At 42.2% G+C, this 19078-nt stretch overlaps 1 protein-coding gene across 1 annotated transcript in view; it reads right to left on the bottom strand.

Annotated features, from left to right (window-relative positions):
• Positions 1-19078, bottom strand: part of zcchc4 (zinc finger, CCHC domain containing 4) — a 95808-nt gene that overhangs the window by 58198 nt on the left and 18532 nt on the right. The window contains exons 3-4 of the mRNA XM_072564581.1: positions 14484-14566; positions 1592-1867 (exon numbers count right to left, since the gene is read on the bottom strand). Coding sequence (XP_072420682.1) covers positions 1592-1867; positions 14484-14566 — 359 coding nt within the window. The remainder of the gene's footprint in view (positions 1-1591; positions 1868-14483; positions 14567-19078) is intronic.

The following is a 19078-nucleotide window of genomic DNA, read 5'->3' as shown; positions in this document are numbered from 1 at the left end:
TCCAAATATAAAGCAAGATGTATGTTTATACATTAACAAATGAATTCAATGTAATATCCAATTTTGTATTACATTCGTCAGTCATATTAGTCCTGCTTAAAAAAAGTCATTTCAGATGCAGATATTTAACAGGGGTGCATAACATTTGCTGACGGGTGGGAAGATAAGTTTCAGAAAAGAACAAGTTTCCCCAATACAGTACTGTTTTGACTTTATCACACACACTTCATGGATTTGACAGGTTCAGTCTAATTGGCAGGCTTGATTTCCAATTAGGTAGCGTGACTTCAGGACTAAGTGGATCCAATCCATGTTCAAAGTGCTTGAGGAATGCCTGATCCCTACTCCCAAGGAATTCCAAAGGCAGAGGTTTTGGGAGGACAGATTTGTGGATGGGAAGCGAGACATTGATTGGATGGGAGCGAGGAAAGGGAGGACAGAGCATCCCTGCTGCCTCAAATCTACATCCAGTGCTAGCGGGCTGTAAAGGCTTTTATCTTCCCCTCAAAATTATACTTGCCTCCATTTGGGCTTTGCAACATCTGGCAAACCTGAAAACATAAAGTAAGAGGCTGCTGGCCTCATTAAAATATTTAAATTGTCAAACCATGTCTGTATCTAACCTCTGTTCAACTCAGGAGTGTGTATTCAACCGAATTGTTTGTGGTCAACAAGACTCAGATCTCAGTGCACCAAGGCAAGAGAAAGTTCACAGGACAATTCCATCTGGGACAAATGAAAACAATTTATATGCAAATTATTACAAAAGATTTATAGAAGTTGATGGCAAGTTCTAAATTCAGAACTGTTCACTTCCTCAGAGTAAATATTTCAATTCTACTTCTCACTTGTGTCACCATAGTGCATGGATTTTAGCTATTTTGGAAAAATGCAGTGTAGTCCAATGGCTTGCTGCCTCTCAGTTACACTTTTAGAATGAGCTGATGTGTGAGCCAGAAGGCAGCCAATGCCAGGGTAAATGCATCCCTATACAGTCATCGCTGTTAGGAAGAGGACAGTGGGAAAATAACTTACTGCTTTCCTCCTCACCTATTCCACACTTGCAACAGTCTGATTTTGGGTTTCTACAATAAAGTCCAGATGGATCACCAAGTGGTTGTATAATCAGACCAGGGTCATCTATCAGTCTGATTGACTAACTTGTATGTGTGAATATGTACCTATCCTCTACACAACGCATTACAGTAAAGTCAGTTACACAAGTCAGGAACAATTGTGCAATCATTGAAGTTGCTCATGTGTCAATCACCGACACTGGTAGTAACTAGTGCTTGTAACCTGCTCCAATGTGTCTTAAACCTGAGTCTTCATGGTGAAGAGTCTTGGCAAATCCAGCAAATTAGGGTTACCACACTTGAAAATTATTATGCTAAAATCTCCAAAGTTAAATAGATTTTTGCTTCATTTTGTCTTGAAAATGCTGTACAGGTATAATAAAGGTTCAGTGGCTTTGTGTCAGCTGGTATTACTAGCTCACAAAATCACAAAGTCAGACAGCTATCTGGGAAACTGCAAGCTTCTTGACTGGATTCAGCTTGTTGCAGTAAAGGGAGATTTTTAAAAATCTTACCGTGGTGTTCCAACACACAGCACCCTTCTAAAGTCCAATGAAACAATTAAATCCAACAAGAATTGGCAAGTGCGATCAGCAAACAGGTACTGAGCATTTGTCTTCTTGTTTTCTATTGGAAGCAACAAAAGGCTGGGTCTTTTCAGCTGAGAGAGAGACACATGTCCCAGTCGATGGTGTGACGAATGTTGGTCCAACTCATCAGGAAGCAGCAAAATCTGACAGTCCGAACAGAACGTTCTATTTTCCATGGGTAAAGACACAAACTGCTGATATCTGCAGGAAAACATGCAAATAATCTATGCATTTAATTGTGTCTTCAACAAAAGAACCGAAAGAAAGCAGTTAGAAACAAAGTCAAAATGTATGCAGAGATTATTCACATAGACATACTCTACAATTCCTGTTAAGTCTTGAACTCCACCTTAAAGTTAGCATCATTCAAAATTTGAAATCAAATGTACAGGCCTAGTGGAAACTGCACCTACTCGGAATTTTGCTGAAGTCATCCTATATTCAAACTGGTAACCTTTACTGTGGTAATTTAAAAACCCTGTCAAACCATACAAAGTATTTCATTTGCTGCTTTTGCATTTGATGCCACATGCCATAAATAAAATTACTGAAATTCTGTTGCAAAGGAAAAGTCCGCTTGGTTTATCAAACCCTTTCCAGTGGTTTATCTCTAAAGACATTGCAGCTTTTCCTGCGATCCCTTCATAATACATTCCTCTTTTCCAGAAAATTCCTTTTGAAAAGGATTGATTGATTCTACTTTGAAACTACAGGGATAGCAGCACAACATTACTAGTCTGGTAATCCAGAGGTCTGGATCAATAACCTACAGACATTATTTTAAATCAGGCGGGGGAATTTTCAATTAATTAAATTCAATTCAATTAATAAATCTGGAATTAACAGTCACCATAAACTTGTTGGCTTGACATGCAACTCCATCTGGTACATTATTAGGATTGAGATCATAGACAACCCTTGTATGCACTTGACCTTAACTGCCCTCTGAGCAATTTGTGATAGCCAATAAATGTTAAGCTAGCCGGCAATGCCAACATCCTGCAAATGAATTTTTAAAAATGTAATTGAGGTGTTTAAGATGATTGATGAATTTGATATTGTGGATAGTAGGATACCATATTCTGTAGTATAATACCAAACCAAAAAAAAAAGTCATCGTCTGACGATGAAAGTTCAGCTGTTTAGGGTAATAGCAAGTAGCATTTTTTTCTCACACAGATGGCAGAGTTTAATGCCTGAGAGGGGAATCTTTTCTGCTGGAAGAATCCTGTATTGCCTCCATTGTAGAAGGCCTACAGGGATGGGGGAGGCAGGCTTGAGAGGCTGTATAGTCTATCCTTATACCTTCCAAAGTCCCACAGGGCACAGGACTGTACAGTGACTGAGCGGCATATAAAAAACATCAATTACAAAAGGCAAAAGCACCAAATTGCAAATCCACTCTGGCAGCAAAGATTGAGTGATGATATAGAAAAGGGTCTCCACTGCATCAGGAAGTCTGTCTCTCCAAACTGCAAGTCAGGCGAAGCCTGGAGATAGGAATAAGGTGGCTGACAGTAATCCAGCTCTTGATTTCCCCCGTTCATTGCAAGTGAGATTCTGCTTCTCCTCAATGAGGTTGCTGATCTGCAACTTACTGTTAAAGATTCTTCACTGAACATAATCTAGGTTTTGAAACTGGATACACAAAGCAGTTTCCACTCATCCTGTCCGTGCTGAGTTTCAGTCACTGATTCCAAATGCACAATTACCAAGTTTCAAAGCTTCCTTTATAGAACATAGAACAGAGAATACCCAACAAACCTGAGGTTTTCTGCTTGGTTTCTTTCTGTTTCCATCACACTTCATGTAAGTGCATAATGCTTCTTATCTGCATAAACAATAACCCATGTACCCTCTAACAAATGCAATCTTTAGGCAAGTCTACCCCAACCCCAGTCATATTAGTTGGACAGAGACAGCCACAACAGGGTCATTACCAATTGTGTTAATGGAGCTGATCCAAAAATACTTCAAACTAAGCTGAGGAGGAACTAAAAAGGCCTTGCCTCTTAACCGGTTCTTTCCAAAAACAAAGTCCCTCTGTCGGAGCAAAGTACTGCAGATGCTGGAATCTGTACTCACAACAAAACATGCTGGAGATCTCAGCAGGTCAAGCAGCATCATGGAGAGAAAGGAAGCTAATGTTTCGTGTCTGGAGCTCTGATGGGGAGTCTAGACTCGAAATGTCCTTCTGCCTTTCTTTCCAAGTCTGGAATTCAAACTTTGAATTGCTTTACCCTCAATTTGTCTCTCCTGCTCTCCCTCATGATTTCTTCTTATTTTCTCAACTTGACGAAGATCAGGTTTGAATGAGGATGAATGAAAAGGACAACTTTCATCGATCTTAACTCCCTTCACAATCCTAGCACATCTAAGCATGCTTTCCTGTACACTCAAGTCCTAGATACCTGTAGATGGTACTGCACTCCTTCCCCCTCTTAATTCCAGTAGCTGAGAGTCAGAGAGATGTATAAGTTGGGAATCAGCAGGAGCGGTCAGGGCCCGAATGAAACACCCATCATGCATCTTTATTTCCAGACAAATTTCTTCTTACTAATATTGTGAAGATTAAGTTTTAATCCAAACTGTTGCACATTATGCATGCTTGAGAAAATGAAATTGTGAGAACATTTTTGCATTTTAACGTAACAGATTCCAATCCTATAAAATCACTGAAATCAAGTTGATATTTTAATAATGAAATGTAAACAAAAATACCACCAAATTTAGTGAGATGCTATGCTGAAAAGTTTCAGAATAAAGTTATGGCTGAACATAAATGGTGCAAATTCATGAAATTTCCATTTTTTTGTCAGGCCCCCTGATCTTATGAGTTGTTGGGAGGGAAGTGAGGCTGGTGTGAGGTTTGTGAAGCATCAGGTGGGCTGCCTGCTTCTGGCTAAATTAAGGCCCTTAAGCAAATAATGAACTACTTCATTCTAGGATTTGGAGATGTCGGTGTTGGACTGGGGTGTACAAAGTTAAAAATCACACAACACCAGGTTGTAGTCCAACAGGTTTAACTGGAAGTACACTAGCTTTCGGAGCGCTGCTCCTTCATCTGGTGGTTGTGGAGTACACAATTGTAAAGCACAGAATTTATAGCAAATGTTTATAGTGTGATGTAACTGAAATTATATATTGAAAAATACATGGATTGTCTGTTGAGTCTTTCATCTGTTCGAAGACCACGATAGTTTCACTTCTTTCATGTGTAAATCACAAAACATTTTTTTAAAAGTTTCATTCTCAGGTTAACTGTAACAATTGGTGTCAGCCCGCTGTGTTCTCCATCTATACCATGATGTTTAGATTGATTCTAATCTAAAAAGTGAGATAACAGAGTTTTACGTGAGTTCAGGCAGTTTTTGAGCAAAGTACAATGTAACTCTGCAATTACAAATTCACCCTACAAAATATGTGTCTGTGCGCGCGCGCGCGTGTCTGAGTTGGGGGGTTGTGAGTGTTAGTGTATACGTGTGTGTATGTGAGTGTAGAGTGTCTTACGTCTGTGAGGGGGTGCATGTGAGAGTGTGGGAGTGTGTGTGTCTGGGGTGGGGGGTTGTGAGTGTCTGTGAGACAGAGTGTATATGTGTGTGCATGAGTGTGGAGTGGTCTAAGTCTCTGAGAGGATGCATGTGTGAGTTTGGGAGTGTGTGTGTCTGTGAGGGTGTGCGTGCCTGTGTCTGTGTAGGAGTGTCTGTGTGTGTGTATAGTGCAATAGTGGTCACCTGTAATGTGACATGAACCCAAGGTCCCGGTTGAGGCCCTCCCTATGGGTATGGAACTTAGCTATCAGCCTCTGCTCTGCTGCCTGTCCCGAAGTCTGCCTTGGAGGATGGTCACCCAAAGATCCAAGGTCGGATGTCCTGGACCGCTGAAGTGTTCTCCAACTGGGAGGGAACCCTCCTGTCTGTTGATTGTTGTGTGGTGCCCATTCACCCATTGCCGTAGCCTTTGCTCGGTTTCTACAATGTACCATGCCTCAGGGCATCCTTGCCTGCAATGTACAAGACTGACAACGTTGGCTGAGTCACATGAGTACCTGCCATGGACAAGGTGGGAAGTGTCCCCACGTATAATGGTGGTAATCCATGTCCACACTCTGACATGTCTTGCAACGCCTACCGTGACAGGGTTGTATGGAGTTGTCCTGAAAGCCGGGCAGCTTGTTATGAACAATGATCTGTTTGAGGTTTGGCGGTTGTTTAAAGGTGAGAAGTGGAGGTGCGGGGAAGGTCTTGGCGAGGTGCTCATCCTCATTGATAATGTGTTGCAGGTTGCACGAAGAACATGGCGAAGTTTTTCAGCTCCTGGGAAATACTGAACAACGAAGGGTACCCTGTCGGTTGCAGCACGTGTGTCTCCTGAGCAGGTCATTACTGTTCCGTACACGTCGGAAGTGGTGGTCAATGAGTTGAGCATCATACGCCATTCATATGAGGGCATCCTTGAGTACTTCCAGGTGCCGGCACGTTCCTCCTCATCTGAACAGATCCGGTATACGCGTAGGGCTTTTCCATAGGGAATGGCTGTTTTAATATGTTTCAGGTGGAAGTTGGAGAAGTGTAGCATTGTGAGGTTGTCTGTGGGTTTGCGGTAGAGTGTGGTGCTGAGGTGTCCATCCTTGATGGAGATGCATGTGTCCAAGAATGAGACTTCATTCTACTGCTACTTAGTTTAAATAAGCAGTCAGAAATATCTGAGCCCAACATTCAGCTTGGCAGATTTAACCATAACACCTTAAGAAATGGGAGTAGGAGTAGGCCATTTGGCCCTTCGAGTCTGCTGTTCTCTGCAATAGGATCATGGCTGATCTGACATTCCTCACATCAAGTTTCCTGCCCTTTTCCTATAACTCTTCTTTCCCTTATTGATCAAAAATCAATCAATCTATCTATCTATCTCAGACAAGGACTCTGCCCCCATGGCTCTCTGTGGAAAAGAATTCCAAAGACTCACAATAGCCTGAGAGAAGAAATTCTCCTTAATCTCAGTCTCAAACAGGTGCCCTTTAATTCCAAGACTATGCCCTCTGGTCTTACACATGGAAAATTTTCAAATTTACACTAAAAGCACTTCTTACAATACAACTGTTAATTCTCATTTTATCAATATAACAAACATTTTAGATTAACTATCAATATTTATAAACATTCTTTTTGCTTTATAATCAAACTAATAATCAACTAGATAACTTATTTCACACTTAGCTTGCTCTGCAATACAAGTCACTTGCAAGTGATGACCTTTCCAAAATAATACATGAAGTTCAAATTGGTCTCAGCAGCATCACAGAATGGGCAAAAGCAAACAAACGTGCAACTTTATCGTTTGGTCTTTTTTAGTTTCTATTAAAATAAATGATAAAGAATATCAGATTCAGTGTAAAAGAGGATGCTGATTCAATATCACCCATTTTAAGCTATGGCTGCAGTCCAACTCCAAAACCATTTAGTCAGTAAAACTGCAAAATCAATTGTTTCTACAGTGGCTCAAGTACCTTTTTATAAAAATGTGGTTTGTTTCAATCTTATGTGCATAGTTAAAATGGTACCAGCCTATGAACTAGCCTTCAGTGTAATTTGTTTGTTTGACAGGTGTCTTTTCTATACCATGTGTGTGTTTGGCTGTCACACTTTTTCCAAAACTAGTACTGTGAGAAAAATCTACTAACAGCTTTTTCAAACAAGCAAAAATACTGCCTGGTCTTTTTTTTCCAAAGGATAAAGCTTGTGCCATATATTTTGGATATAGCAATCCGGCTTTTAACCACCTTCTGAAATGGTACACAGAATATTTCAACTTGAATGGAACCGCAGTCTCACACATTACAACAGACATGGTGTTTAATATTGTGATAAACACTTACCATGAGCAAAATAAAACACCAGCATACTTAACTGCAACCGATTAGATAGATTAATTTACAAGATCAAATTTTCTTCTGTTAAATACAACAACCATGCGAAGTCTAGCATGATTTTCAAGAACAACACAGGGCAACTGCATCTTTAGAATGCATTTCATAGTTCCCCCCCTCCATTGTTAGTGGGACAGATAGGAGGTTTTGTGGGAACGAGAGAGACTCACGATTGGTTTGTTGCCTCCCGGGTGCCAGGGTTCTGTGATGTCTCTGATTGGGTTTTCGGGATCCTTGAGGGGAAGGGGGAGCAGCCCCAAGTCGTAGTCCACATAGACACTAACGACATAGGCAGGAAGAAAGGTGGGGATCTAAGGCAGAAATTCAGGGAGCTAAGTTGGAAGCTTAGAACAAAGAGTTGTAATCTCTGGATCGTTGTCCATGCCACGCACAATGAGGAACAGGGAGAGCGCGGAGCTGAACACATGGCTGCAGGGATGGTGCAGGAGGGAGAGTTTTGGATTCTTGGATAATTGGAGCTCTTTGTGAGGAAGGTGGGACCTCTACAAATAGGATGATCTTCACCTGAACCAGAGGGGTACCAATATCCTGGGGGGGGAATTTGCTAATGTCTTCATGGAGGGGTTTAAGCTAATACAGCAGGGGGATGGGAACCTGAATTGTTGTTCCAGTGTTCCAGTGCACAGGAGGTTGAAGGTAGTGAGGTCAGGGATAGGTTCACAAGGTCGCAAGAGGGCATTGGCAACTAGGATGTTGACTTGAAACGTGTGTACTTCAATGTCAGGAGCATCCGGAATAAGGTGGGTGAACATGCAGCATGAGTTTGTTCCTGGGATTTCAATGTTGTATCCATTTCAGAGGCATGGCTAGAGAAGGCACAGGAATGGTTGCCTGTTGGGGGAGGGGAGCTGGTGTGGCATTGTTAATCAAGGGTATTATTACAGCAGCTGAGAGAACGTTTGAGGACTCATCCACTGAGGTAGTTTGGGCTGAGATTAGAAACAGGAAATGAGAGGTCACTCTGTTGTGAGTTTTCTATAGGCCTCTGAATTGTTCCAGGGATGTAGAGGAAAGGATAGCAAAGATGATTCTCGATAGGCGCGAAAGTAACAGGGTAGTTGTTATGGGGAACTTTAACTTCCCCAATATCAACTGGGAATACAATTGTTCAAGCACTTTAGATGGGTCAGTTTTTGTTCAATGTATGCAAGAAGATTTTCTGATATAGTATGTAGATAGGCCAACAAGGGGCAATGCCATATTGGATTTGATACTGGGGAATAAACCCAGCGTTACATTTGGAGGTAGATGAGCACCTTGGAGATAGTGACCATAATTCGGTTATGTTTACAATCGCAATGGGCAGGGATAGGTATATACCACAAGGATACAGGTATAACTGGGGAAAAGGCAATTATGATGTGATTAGGCAAGATTTAGGATGCATAGGATGGGGAAGGAAACTGCAGGGGATGGACACACTTGAAATGTGGAGCTCATTCAAATAACAGCTACTGCGGGTCCTTGATAAGTATATACCTATCAGGCAGGGAGGTGGTTGTCGCGAGAAGGCACCATGGTTTACAAATGAAGCTGAATCTCTTGTCAGGAGAATGAGGTGTGAAGGCTCAGATAGGGGGCTTGAGTGTTATAGGTTAGCCAGAAAAGGTGTAAAGAGAGGGCTAAGAAGAGCCAGGAGTTGACATGAGAAGTTGCTGACGGATTGGATCAAGGTCTTCTATAGGTGTATCAGGAATAAAAGAATGACTAGAGTAAGATTAGGGCCAATCAAAAATAATAGTGGAAAGTTGTGTGTGGAATGTGAGGACATAGGGAAAGTGCTTAATGAATACTTTTTGTCAGTATTCACTTTGGAAAAGGGCAATGTTAGTGAGAATACAGACATACATGCTATAGGGTTAGATGGGATCGAAGTTGACAAAGAGGAGGTTTTAGCAGTTTTGGAAGATCTGAAAATAGACAAGATTCCTGGGCCAGTTGGCCCTTAGATTCTCTGGGAGGCCAGACAGGAGATTGCAGAGCCTTTGGCTTCGATCTTTTTGTCATCCTTGTCGACAGGAGTAGTGCCAGCAGACTGGAGGAAACCAGAGTCTAGATTAGAATGATGCTGGAAAACCACAGCAGTTCAGGCAGCATCCGAGGAACAGTAAAATCAACATTTCGGGCAAAAGCCCTCCATCAGGAATACAGGCAGAGAGCCTGAAGGGTGGAGAGATAAAAAGGGACTTGGGTCAACCCTGGTAATTATAGGCCAGTGAGCCTTATTGCGGTTGTGCGTAAGGTGTTGGAAAAGGTTAAATGAGATAGGATTTATAATCGTCTTGAAAGGAATAATTTGATTGGGGTAGTCAACACGGTCTTGTGAAGGGTAGGTCATGCCTTACTAACCTTACTGAGTTCTTTGAGAAGGTGACAAAACAAGTCAATGAAGGTAAAGCAGTTGATGTGGTGTATATGGACTCAGTAAGGCATTTGATAAGGTTCCACATGGTAGGCTATTGCACAAAATACAGAGTTTCGGGATTGAAGGTGATTTAGCGGCTTGGATCCAAAACTGTCTAGCTGAAAGAAGACTTGGTGGTGATTGATGGGAAATGTTCATCCTGGAGCTCAGTTACCAGTGGTGTGCTGCAAGGATCAGTTTTGGGGCCATTGCTGTTTGTTATTTTTATAATGATCTGGATGTGGGCGTAGAAGGATGGGTTAGTAAACTTGTGGATAACACAAAGGTAGGCAAAGTTGTGGATGGTGCTGCAGGACGTTGTGGGTTACAGAGGGACATAGATAAGATGCAGAGCTGGGCTGAGAAGTGACAAATGGAGTTTAATGCAGAAAAGCGTGAGGTAGTTCATTTCGGAAGAAATAACAGGAATGCAGAGTACTGGGCGAACGGTAATATTCTTGGTACTTTAGATGAACAGAGAGATCTCGATGTCCAGATGCATAAATCCCTGAAAGTCGCCACCCAGGTTAATAGGATTGCTAAGAAGGCATATGGTGTGTTGGCGTTTATTCGTAGAGGGATTGAGATTTGGAGTCATGAGGTCATGCTTCAGCTGTACAAGACACTGGTAAGGCCGCACCTGGAGTATTGCGTGCAGTTCTGGTCACCGCATTATAGCAAGGATGTGGAAGCTTTGGAAAGGATTCGGAGGAGATATACTAGGATGTTGCCTGGTATGGAAAGGAAGGTCTTAGAAGGAAACCGAGGCTGTTTTAGTTGGAGAGAAGAAGGTTGAGAGGTGACTCAATCGAGACGTATAAGATAATCAGAGGGTTAGACAGGGTAGACAGTGAGAGCCTTTTTCCTCGGATGGTGAAGGTTAACACAAAGGGACATAGCTTTAAATTGAGGTGTGACAGACTTAGGATAGATATTAGGGGTAGTTTCTTCACTCAGAGTAGTAGGGGCATGGAATGGCCTGCCTGCAACAGTAGTAGACTCACCGACGTTAAGGGCATTTAAATGGGCATTGGCCGTACATATGGACAATAATGGACCAATGTAGGTTAGATGGGCATCAGATTACTTTCACAGCTCGGCGCAACATCGAGGTCTGAAGGGCCTGTACTGCGCTGTAACATTCTATACTCTATGTACAGAATGCAAACAGACCTTTCAGTCCAACATGCCGACCAGATACCCCAACCTAATCTAGTCCCACTTGCCAGCACTGGGCCCATATTCCTCCAAACCCTTCCTATTCATATACCCATTCAGATGCCTTTTAAATGTTGCAATTATACCAGCCTCCACCACTTCCTTTGGCAGCTCCTTCCATAAATTTACTACCCTCTACGAGAAAACGTTGCCCCTTAGGTCTCTTTTATATCTTTCACCTCTCACCCTAAACCTAGGCCTTCTCGTTGTGGACTCCACCACCCCAGGAAAAGACCTTGTCTATTTGCCCTATTCATGTCCCTCAAGATTTTCTAAACCTCTATAAGGTCACCCCTCAGCCTCCTACGCTCCAGGGAAAACAGCCCCAGCCTATTCAACCTCTCCCTATAGCTCAAATCCTCCAATCCTGGCAACGTCCTTGTAAACCTTTTCTGAACACTTTCAAATTTCACAACATCCTTCTGATAGGAAGGAGACCAGAACTGCATGCAATATTCCAAAAGTGGCCTAACTAGTGTCCTGTACAGCCGCAACATGACCTCCCAACTCCTGTACTCAATACTCTGACCAATAAAGGAACGCATACCAAACGCCTTCTGCACTATCCAATCTACCTGCGACTCTACTTCAAGGAGCTATGAACCTGCACTCCAAGGTCTCTTTGTTCAGCAACACTCCCCAGGACTTTTCCATTAAGTGTACAAATCCTGCTAAGATTTGCTTTCCCAAAATTTATCTAAATTTATCTATTTATCTAAATTATACTCCGTCTGCCACTTCTCAGCCCTTTGAGCTATCTGATCAAGATCCCGCTGCAATCTGTGATAACCTTCTTCGCTGTCAACTTCACTTCCAATTTTGGTGCCACCTGCAAACTTACTAACTATACTTCTTGTGATCACATCCAAATCATTTATGTAAATGACAAAAATAGAGGACCCAGCACTGATCCTTGTGACACTCCACTGGTCACAGACCTCCAGTCTGAAAAATAAACCCCCACCCTCTGTTTGCTACCTTTGAGCCAGTTCTGTATCCAAGTGGCTAGTTCTCCCTGTATTTCATGAGATTTCACCTTGCTAACCAGTCTCCATGGGGAACCTTGTCGAACGCCTTACTGAAGTCCAGATAGATCGCGTCCACCACTCTGCCCTCATCAATCCACTTTGTTACTTCTTCAAAAAAACTTAATCAGGTTCGTGAGCCACAATTTCCCACGCAGAAAGCCATGCTGACTAACCCTGATCAGTCCTTGCCTTTCCAAATATATGTAAATCTTCTCCCTCAGGATTCCCTTCACAAACCTGCACACCACGGATGTCAGGCTCACCAGTCTATAGTTCCCTGGCTTTTCCTTACCCCCTTTCTTAAATGGTGACACCATGTTCACCAACCTCCAGTCTTCTGGCACCTCACCTGTGACTATCGATGGTACAAATATCTCAGCAAGGGGCCTACCCATCACTTCTCTAGCTTCCCAGAGATCTAAGGTACAAATGATCAGGTCCAGGTTATTTATTCACCTTTCTGTGTTTCAAGACATCCAGCACTCCCTCCTCTGTAATATGGACATTTTCAAGATGTCACCATCTATTTCCCTACATTCAATATCTTCCATGTCCTTCTCCACAGTAAACATTGATGCAAAATACTCATTTAGTCCCCCATCTCCTGCAGCTTCACACAAAGGCCGCCTTGCTGACCTTTGAGGGCCACTATCCTCTCCCTAGTTACCCTTTTGTCCTTAATGTATTTGAAAAAACCCTTTGGATTTTCCTTAACCCTACTTGCCCTCCTGATTTCCCTCTTAAGTATACTCCTACTGCCTTTATACCCTTCTCAGGATTCACTCGATCTACCCCGTCTATACCCAAAATATGCTTCCTTCTTTTTCTTAACCAAACCTTCAATTTCTCTGGTCATCCAGCATTCCCTACACCTACCAGCCTTCCCTTTAAACTTGCAGGGTGAAATATCATGGTGATTTTAACAGTGAAGGACAGACCTATCTAACAGTAGTTAAATAGTGGTGGGTAGCACACAACTCCAAATATTGCCAGAACAAAAATAGATATTTTGTTGAATTTTTTTGGCTTGCTCTCATTACAACACTTCACAAGAAACACCAATGTAATGGAAAAACAACATTTAGACTACAGAGGAACCTCAATTATCAAGAATTCAATTATCCGAATATTGGATTATCCAGCAAGATTGCAAGGTTCCGATGCCTGGCTAAAACTATGTTATCCGGCATTCGATTATCCGGAATTCAAATAACCGAATGAAATACTCCCCACCGTTGTGTCCTTCAGATGATCTCGGTTCTTCTGTATATGAAATGAGATTGATGATTGCTTGGTAAGTGGACTGATAGAAGTAATGCCATGGAGAATGCATTAGTTAGATGACTGACAGTTAACTGCTAATTGTTTAAATTCTGAACGAAGCAAGTTGACTCTGATCCTTCAAAGCATTGCTGTGAGAAATGAACCAAAGAATGACTGTCACCTATTTTATTGAGTTGTATATGATGTTACTTCTATACATGTTATTTCTGTCTGCACAAGCCCTGTTCTCTGCAGCTTTTATTAGGGATAAGAGTGTCACACAGCGTGCACACTGACAACCCTAAATTATGGTCAGCGTAACTATTAACACACTCGGGATTATTTAGCGAAGATTGTCCAATCATGGAAATGTACTCTTTTTACCTTGGGCTGATTGGACACAGTCAGCGCCTTGTTTGTTACAAATAGCTGAAGGGATATATGATTTGACACATTTGCTAGTCCTTGAGCATACAGTCTACACAAACTGCGTCATACCAGCAGTGAAGCTCAAAACCACATAACTCATTTGCGTGATTCATCATGTCTTTTTGGCTTGACCACAACATCCTGTTGGTGGCAAACAGCATTCGTGCTGCCACATCATAGTAACTACATGCAACAGCTACTTTTACCTATTACTCAAATTTTAAACAGAGCTTGGTAGTTAACGATCAGCCATCATCCAACTAGTGCAGTCTCCACGAAAGCATCTCTACATATCACAGGGCACTTGCCAATCAATCAGCACTTTCCTCTCATATACTGTAAATGCTGTTCTCCCTTTACGCTGGTGTCTCTTGTGCATTGTCCTGCACAAACGGTTTCAACACAATGCTTCTTCTTGCAGCACTAAGTGATTTGTTCACTAGCTTGCCAGCATTTTAGATCAGTAAGTACATCAACCTATAGCTTCTCTACCATGTAACTGACTCGCATATAGTAACAGCTCATTACCTCTCCACATATTGCTGATGAGTAAATGGTGGCTGCTGTCTTCGATTCAATTCGCCTCTTACTAATTGCCGGGCCTCGGACACCTAGTAATGATAGTGAGATACAAGCAGTGGTCAACATTGCAAGTGAAGCAATAGATGAATCATTCTTATCGAAGCTTAATATTAAAAGGTAAACAAGTCAATATTTCATCACTCTCTAAAACAGTGGAAAATCACAGGTCAGGCAATCCAAGTGTACGCAGAGTCCTACAGATATGCACCTTGGAAACAGATCCTTCGTTCATGAGCATCACTTGGCAACTGACCTCATTATAGTCACAATCTGAACACAGCCAAAATAATTTGAAGTCAAGAGGGAAGGCAACATAACATTATAAATAAAAGTGTAGCATTAAGGAGTCTGGCAAAACTGAGTCAATTGGAATCAATAGAAAAATTCTCCACAGGCTAGAGTTGTACCTGTGGCACAAAAAGAAGGCTGGTTATGGTTGATTGGGACCAAACATCCCCTATCCCTGAGGCATCACTACAGGAGTTCCTCAGGCTAGTGTCCTAGGCTAACCATCTTCAGCTGCTTGAGCATTAATATTCCTTCCAACATAAAGTTAAAAGTTGAGATGTTTACTGGTTCTTACATCACATCAGGTCAATCTGCAAGTCCTCAGATAATAGAAATACTAGAGGGCAGCAAACATTTAAGGGGATACTTAAAGCTGTACAGGCTGATACATTCCAACAACAAAGAAATATTCTAAATGCCAGACCCACTGCCCGTGGTTTGTTCACCGAGTTGAAGATAGTATCAAATTAAAATCTACATGCTATAGATAAATGGGTATTGATACTGTACATTGGTTTCCCCACAATATTTGATAAGGTACCACATCCAAAGCTATTGCTGAAAATAAAAACTTACGGTGTAAGGAGTAACCCACAGCGTGGACAGAAGATTGGCTGGCTCACAGGAAGCATAGGGAAGGCATACATGGCTTATTTTCAGGTTGGCAAGATATAATGAGTAATGTACCACATGGCCTCAACATTTTACAATGTGTATAAATTACATAGATGAAGGGACCAAAACTAATTCAAGGTTGCTAAATTATACATTAACAATTTAGACAAAGGAACTGAGGGCATTGCTACTGTTTGCAGATTTCACAAAGACAGATGGACGGGAGAAAGTGAGAAATGCAGATGCTGGAGATAAGAGTTGAGAGTGTGGTGCTGGAAAAGCACAGCAGGTCAGGCAACATTCGCAGAGCAGGAGAATCGACACTTCGGGCATAAGCCCTTCATCAGGAATGAGGCTTGTGGGCCAGTGGGCTGAGAGATAAATTGGTGGTTGGGGGGGGGGGGGGGGGGGGTAAAGGTGAGGTAGCTGAGATGTGTGAGGGAGAAGGTGATGGGTCAGAGGAGACAGTGAAGAATGGGTTCAGAGGGCGATGCAGAGTTGGAGGCTTAGGACAGGAATAATGTGGGGGGAGGGGGAAAATGAGGAAGCTGTTGAAATCCACATTTATCCCATGTGGCTGCAAGGCCCGAAGGTGGAGTGTGAGGCATTCCTCCTCCAGGCGTCGGGTGGTAATGGTTTGGCGGTGGAGGAGGCCCAGGACCTGCATGTCTTTGGTGGAATGGAAGGGGGAGTTGAGGTGTTCAGCCACGGGCCGATAGGGTTGGTGGATACGGGTGTCCCAGAGATGCTCTCTGAAATGATCCGCAAGAAGGCTTCATGTCTTCCCAATGTAGAGATGACCATATTGGGTGCAACAGATGCAGTAGATGACATTGGTAGAGGACAGAAAGGTAGTGTTGATGGAGCAGGGAAGCTGCAGAGGACTTGGAAAGGCTAGCAGGGTGGGCAAAGTGGCAGATGGAATACCAATGTGGGAAATCATGATTTGGGAAAGTGTGATGTTCAAGCTTTGGTAGGAAGAATAGAGGTGTCGACTATTTTCTAAATGGGGAAAGCGCTTTGGAAATCCGAAGCACAAAGGGACTTGGGAGTCCTAATTCAGGGTTCTCTTAAGGTTAACATTCAGGTTCAGTTGGCAGTTAGGATGGCAATGCAATGTGAGCATTGATATCAAGAGGACTAGAATATGAGAGCAGAGATGTACTGCTGAGACTATATAAAGCTCCAGTCAGACTGTGTTTAGAAGATTGTGAGCAGTTTCGGGCTGTGTATCTAAGGAAGAATGTGGTGGCATTGAATGGGATCCAGAGGAGTTTTACAAGAATAATCCCAGGAATGAAGGGCTTATCATATGATGAGCAGTTGAGGACTGGGTCTGTACTCAATGGAGAATAGAAGGATGAAGGGAGATCTCATTGAAGCTTACAGAATGCTGAGAGACCTGGATAGAATGGATGCAGAGAAGATGTTTTCACTATTAGGAGAGACCAGGGCCTGAGGGCTCAGCCTCAAAGTGAAATGATGACCCTTTAGGAGATAGATAGGTTCTTGATTAGTATGGCAATCAAGAGTTATGGGGTTGAGAAACATATCAGCCATGCTAAAAGGGTGCAGCAGAGTTGATGATCTAATTCTGCTCCTATATCTTATGGTCTAAATTTGTTGATGATAAAAAGACAGGTAGTAAAGTAAGTAGTGAAGAGAATATAAGGCTACAAAAGCATAAACATACATTAAGTGACTCAGCTAAAATCTCATGAATGTAGTAGAATGTGAGAAAGTACAGAGTCATACAGCACAGAAACAGACTCTTCAATCCAACCCCAGTCCACACCAACCATGTTCCCAAACTAAACTAGTCCCACCTGCCTGCTCCTGACCCATATCTCTCCAAACCTTTCCTAATCATGAACTTATCCAACTGTCTTTTAAATGTTGTAACTGTACCTACATCCACCACTTTCTCTGGCAATTCATTCCTCACATGAACCACCCTCTGTGTAAAAACGTTGCCCCTCATGTACCTTTTAAAACTTACTCCTCTCACTTTAAAAATATACTCCCTAGGTTTGAGCTCCCCCACTCTCGGGAATAGACTCATCTTATCTATGTCCCTCATGATTTCATAAACATCGATAAGGTCACTCCTCAACTTCCTACGTTCCAGTGAAAAAGCTCTCAGCCTATGCATCCTATTTTTATACCCCAAATGCTCCATTCCCATCAAGATCCTGGGAAATCTTCTCAGAACTCTCTCCAATGTAATATCCTTCTTAGAGCAAGGCAACCAGAACTGCACACCGCATTCCAAAAGAGGCCTCACCAACGTTCTGTACAACCTCAATATGACATCCTAACTCCTATACTCAAAAGGTCTGAGCAATGAAGGCAAGCGTGTTAAACACCTTCTTAACCAACCTGTCTACATGTGATACAAATTTCAAAACAATTATGTACCTAAACCCCTGGTTTCTCTGTTCGACAACACTAGATAGAGTTAATGGTGGTTGTCCTTTCCCTACAACGGGGGGTTTCAAGACTAGAGGATACAGAGGAGAGAGATTTAACAAAGACATGAGAACTTTTATTTTTACACAGAGGGTGGTTCGCGTGTAGAATGAACTGCCAGAGGAAGTGGTGGATGCAGGTACAGTTACAACATTTAAAAGGCACTTGGATAACTATATGAATAGGAAAGGTTGGAAGGATATGGGCCAGGAGCAGGCAGGTGGGACTAGTTTAGTTTGGGATTATGTTCAGCATGGACTGGTTGGACTGAAGGGTCTGTTTCCATGCTGTATGACTCCCCAGGGCCCTACCACTAAATGCATAATTGTATAAGTCCTGCACTTGTTTGTTTTGCCAAAATGCAATACCTTGCATTTATCCAAATTAAACTCCATCTGCCACTCCTTAGCCCACTGACCCAACTGATCAAGATATCTTTACAATCTTAAACAACCTTTAGATAGCCTTCTTCACAGTCCATTAGACCACCAGTTTTGGTTCTCCACATACACAGCAATATTTAACTTTGTCACTGGCATTCAAACCTTAATTAACTTACAGTTAGCCAACAACCACCAGGACTGCCCAACTTCTTGCTGACGTTAAGCCATTTAAAAAGTATGTTTAGAAAGTACACGCTTAGGTTGGCTTGGAAACTATTTAGAAATGTGCTTCATGTTCTGTACATGTGATAGAGTACAGTTGATGGGAAGCAAAGTGTTGTGAGGTGACAGCTTCATAATAAAAAAACTTTTACGCGACTGGATAGAATTCAATTTGTTTTTGGCCAATGCAAAAAAACGCATAACAACAGATCACCAGACAATTTCCAGCCCAACTTCTCTTCCTGTTACTTCAATGCTGAAGACTGCAGTAATCTATTTATCATTGCCCTTCTCTACATTACCTGAGTGCTGCTGTTTAGAGAGTCTTCAACACACTCTCATACACTGCAGAGATATAGATTTAAGGATTTAAATAAGCAATGTCCTCTAGTCATACCACAAACCACCTGACATGCATGCAATCTCTCTTCTCCCTTAATCCTGACCTTTTACATTCACCATCACTTCAACTAGTTGGTGACTGTGCCTTTATTCTTTACAAACATAGTTTTTTTTATTCTTTCTGTTAGTGTGGACAAGAAATTATCTAAATGGTGAGAGTTC

The sequence above is a fragment of the Chiloscyllium punctatum genome, chromosome 1 (assembly GCF_047496795.1).
Source record: "Chiloscyllium punctatum isolate Juve2018m chromosome 1, sChiPun1.3, whole genome shotgun sequence".
NCBI classification, from domain to species: Eukaryota; Metazoa; Chordata; class Chondrichthyes; order Orectolobiformes; family Hemiscylliidae; genus Chiloscyllium; species Chiloscyllium punctatum.
Note: the sequence above shows the minus strand (reverse complement) of the source record. Positions and strands in the feature narration are given on the sequence as shown.